We start from the raw sequence: 4,265 nt of genomic DNA, 5'->3' as shown, positions 1-4,265 counted from the left end.
GCTGCATCTGGGGGGGGCTGCAGGGGGCTGGGGACTGTGGCATCTGGTACTGCTCGGAGCCAGGAGGCTGCAGGAACCCCACGGACGGGCTGAGGAGCAGAGAGGGAGCGGGTGAGGATGGGGAGGGAAAACCCTGGGGGTCTGTGCAGGTAACTCCCAGCTCCCTCTGTACTGGGAGGGCTGGACACACAGGAGCCTCTGGACACACAGGAGCCTGGCATGCTGGGGGCCAGGAAGCCCTGGATATGGGAGGCAGGACTCAGGGAGGAGCAGCTCCTGTGGTGCTCAACCACCTCCAGCTGCAGGAACAGGGGGCTCCCCCCTCAGCAGGGCATGGAATCCCTGGAATCCCCATGGAATCATAGAATCCCCTGACTGGAAGGCACCCACAAGGAACATCAAGGCTGTCTCCTGGCCCCGACAGGACACCCCCAGAACTCCCTCCCCAGGGCAGGCCAAGGGGCAGGAGCTGTACCTGGAGCCGTTCTGCTGGGCAGTGGGGATGACGCTGTAGTAGATGGGGACCCCCCCAGCCTGGAGCCCCCCCTGCACAGACTGACTGGCTGGCACAAGCACTGGCTGCTGGAAGGGCTGCTGGACCACGCTCTGGGACTCACTGGCCATGGGAACCTGGGCAGGGAGGAAAGCAGCAGGTTACAGGTCACACAGAGCAAGAACTGGCCCAAGGAGACACCGGCAAGGGGAAGAGATTCCAGGGGGTGTTTTCCTGCCCGGGCAGGGCAGCCCCTCCCAAGCTCTTCTCCCTGTCCTCCTGCTCCAGACGTGCCCCACAGATTCCCACATGGATGTGCCCTCCCCAAGGTGCTCTCCAAGTGGGTAATCTCCACCTCTGGCTCCAACCCTCAGGCACAGGAACGGGGCACACCCTGCCCATTGGGGTCCCCTGCCAGCCCCCCACGCTGCAGAGCAGCAGATGCCCACCTGGTACGAAGGCAGCGGCGTGTACTGGACCATCAGGCCTTGCATCTGGCTCCCCATCCCACTCCTCTGGCTGCTGAGGAGCCCGGGGGGCTGTGCCTGCTGCACCCCCATCACGCTCTGCATCTGGCCCCCCATGTTGTTCCTCTGGCTGTTGAGGAGCCCGGGGGGCTGTGCCTGCTGCACCCCCATCACACCTTGGTATGTTTGCTGCTGGTTGGACATCATTGGCTGTAAACCTGCCAGAACAGGGTTTCAATGGAGCAGCTTCCCAGCTGGACGTGGGAAACAGCCCCAGACTTGGGATATAGGGGCTCAAGTCCTGCTCTGCCCCCACCTCCTGCTAAAGAGTGGGGAATGGGCTTCCTTGGGGCAGGTGTAAAAACACCTGAGGGAAGCTCCTGGCTTTAAATCCCCTCAGTGGGGCTTAAATCCACCTCATCCCCGCTCCAGCAAGCTGGGAGGAAAGGGAGGGGAAGGATTCAACAGCCTCTACAGGCCAGGATCCAAATTCCCAGCTGAGAGACAGGTCCAGCAAAGAGCGGGAAGAGCAACCTGGCCCCAGAGAGCACATGGGAGATGCTGAGAGCCACAAAAGCAGCAGAAAAGGGGAAGCTGCCCCCCCCCCCCCCTTCCCACCCCCTTACCTGGCTGCTGGGACTGCTGGGGGAGCTGCTGTGGGCGCTGGGAGCTGTAGGCCACTGGGTGACTGAGGGGTCGGTATTGCTGGCTGGAGTTCGGGTACTGCCCGGGGGGGTAGTAAGAAACCTGAATCTACCAAGGGCAAGAAAACACGGTGGTGAGAACACAGGAGGGAGGGGATCCAAGAAAGCTGGTCCCCCAGGACCAGTTTTCTCTCTCACCTGGCCTGGCTTCTGCCGAAGGGAACCACCCAGGGCTTTGGCTGCGTGGGGAAGCGCAGCCCCTTCCCGCGCCTCCCAGCCTCCTCATCCAAGCCTTTCCCAGCACAGTAGTGCAAGAGCACAGTAGGCACAACTCTCCTCACAGCTCAGGGGACAGTCCTAGAGGTCATAAAGCCCTGCAGGACCCCAAAGAGAGCTTAGAGGTGTCAGCCCTGAGTCCGGCCACTGTCCCTCCCCCACCACTGAGAGCCGGGAGTGGCCCGGGGGGGTCCCCAGGCAGGAGCCTGGTGGGCTCACGGGGACACAGGGGCAGGGACCATCCTGTGCCTAGCAAGGGAGGGTGAGACCCGGAGCTTGGACCCCTGAGGGTGGACCCATCACCAACGAGCAGCAGACAAAGAGGGGCCCACTCCCCCGCAGCCCCTGCCAGCTCTGGGGACGTCCCCTCGTGTCCTTACTTGCTGGGGAGGCTGAATGTAGCCCTGGGGCTGCAGCACCTGCTGAGTGGGGGCCGTGTGCCCCGAGGCGGAGTAGCTGGAGGTGGGAATGGGCTGCCCAGGGGTTGCCATGATGAATCCTGGCTGCTGAGGGTGCTGGGAGATGAGGGACGACTGGAACATCGCCGAGGAAGGATCCGGGGCCTCCGTCGAGCCCTGTCGGCTGAGGCTGATCTGCCCGAAGGGGCTGCTGAGCTCGTCGGCCTGCAGTGGGACAAGGGGAGGGATGGAGGAGGACAGCACGTGGGACAGCAGCACGTAGCACAGAGCTGTGCTGAGGGTGCAGAGCCCTGCTCTGTGAGGAGCTCCCCCAGCACACGAGCCACAGGCCCACAGCAGGACAGGGGGACATGCGACCTGCTGGGGGGCCTAATGCTCAGTGGACACTCAGTGACACAGGGGGTCCCACACAGGCAGGGGTGACCCCAGCCTGCAGGCCACGTCCCGTGGGGCACACCATTCCCAAAAGATCCCGGTGGAGACAGCACAGGGGCTGGCTGAGCCCACAGGGCAGCCACGGCTGCCAAACCCCAGCACTGGGCACAAGCATCGCTTCCTGGGGAGCTCTGGGCTTGGAATTTGCTTTTCCCAGGCCCTTTGCAAGACTGCCACTCTGGGATCAGTGGTGCCACAGCCTCAGGAATCCCAGTGCAGCACAGAGCTCCGTGAATCCCAACCCCACGGGGTCGGTGCCCGGGACATACCTGATCAGCACAAGCTCACACAACACAAACACAGCACAGAGCACAACAGAGAGTGCAGAAGAGGAACTGGGGTTTATACCAGGTTGTACTGCTGGGGTGGAGAGACTGGCAGGAGGACTTGGGGGCAGGAGCTTGGAGAGTACGGAACAGGCTGCAGCGCCGGGACCGGCTACGACCAGCGGAGAAGGGAGGAGAGAGATCCGGGGGAAAGGGAGGGAGAGGGGAAGGAAGGAAGGGGGGAAGGATGAGGAGGAAGGAGAGAAAGAAGGAACAACAAGGTTAGTCAAGTGAGCCAACTGCAAACACACAGAGGGGCAGTGCAGGGGTTGGGAAGCACGGAGACCATCCCGGGGCAGGATCCATCCCGGTGGGACACGGCCCGGCCGGAGGGGCTGCGGAGCCTGGGAGGGGTGGCCTGGCCCAAGGCAGCTCTTGCCTGGCAGGAGCAGTGGCACGAGCTCACGAGGCCCAGCAGCAGCAGCAGGGTCACTTCTCCCCACACAACACTCCCATCTCTCCCATTTCCAGCAGTCCCTGCAGTGCTCCTTGGCCATTGCTGCTGGGAATGCCATTCCTGCTGGGAATGCCTTCCCTGCACGCTCACCTTCCACAGGGACCCCCACTTTGTCACCCTGAGGACCTGCTTTATGGCAACCCCTCACTCAGGCCCCAAACTTCGTGCTTTGGGCATCGCCCCTGTGATGGTCATTGCTGGAAGGGGGGGGTCAGTCCTTTGACTGAACCTTTGGTGACACTGAAGGGACATGGACATGGGGACAGTGCATTTCCAGACCCTTCACCAACACCCAAACACCTGAAATCAGTTTTTCCAGGACCTAAACCATCAGAGCAGAAAATACAAATAAAACCACCAGTGATCCTGCAGCAGGACAGGGTTTGTCACGGGGGCAGGGGCAGAACAAGTCCATAGGAATGACACCCATGGGTGCTTTCCAGAGGGTTCCACCCCTGGGAACAGCCCAGCAGGCTGTGGAACAGCAAACATCCCTTGGCTTTAACCTGAGGAGGGTCTGGAGGACACACCCAGCTCAGCTCCAGGTCTGCCTCCCCCAGGACATCAGGAGAGCAACCACGGGGAGCTCAAATCCAGGGACCAGTCGGGACAGCCCCGAGGGAAACTGCTTCCAGTTGGCCACTCATCCAAAGACCACAGACCCTTTTTCCCAAGGGGCTGCTGGCCCCAGCAGATCAGAAGGGGCTGGGGAGCTGGGATACCCCATGGAATCATTCACAGCCCCCCA

At 62.1% G+C, this 4,265-nt stretch overlaps 1 protein-coding gene across 1 annotated transcript in view; it reads right to left on the bottom strand.

The window, feature by feature from the left end:
- R3HDM2 (R3H domain containing 2) overlaps positions 1 to 4,265 on the bottom strand; it is a 17,126-nt gene that overhangs the window by 1,573 nt on the left and 11,288 nt on the right. The window contains exons 13-18 of the mRNA XM_029958948.1: positions 3,083 to 3,172; positions 2,261 to 2,503; positions 1,587 to 1,713; positions 943 to 1,178; positions 476 to 630; positions 2 to 89 (exon numbers count right to left, since the gene is read on the bottom strand). Of these exons, the coding sequence (XP_029814808.1) occupies positions 2 to 89; positions 476 to 630; positions 943 to 1,178; positions 1,587 to 1,713; positions 2,261 to 2,503; positions 3,083 to 3,172 (939 nt within the window). The remainder of the gene's footprint in view (position 1; positions 90 to 475; positions 631 to 942; positions 1,179 to 1,586; positions 1,714 to 2,260; positions 2,504 to 3,082; positions 3,173 to 4,265) is intronic.

Source organism: Manacus vitellinus, unplaced genomic scaffold (assembly GCF_001715985.3).
Source record: "Manacus vitellinus isolate BGI_N305 unplaced genomic scaffold, ASM171598v3 scaffold_181_pilon, whole genome shotgun sequence".
NCBI classification, from domain to species: Eukaryota; Metazoa; Chordata; class Aves; order Passeriformes; family Pipridae; genus Manacus; species Manacus vitellinus.
This window is presented reverse-complemented; position numbering and strand designations above follow the sequence as displayed.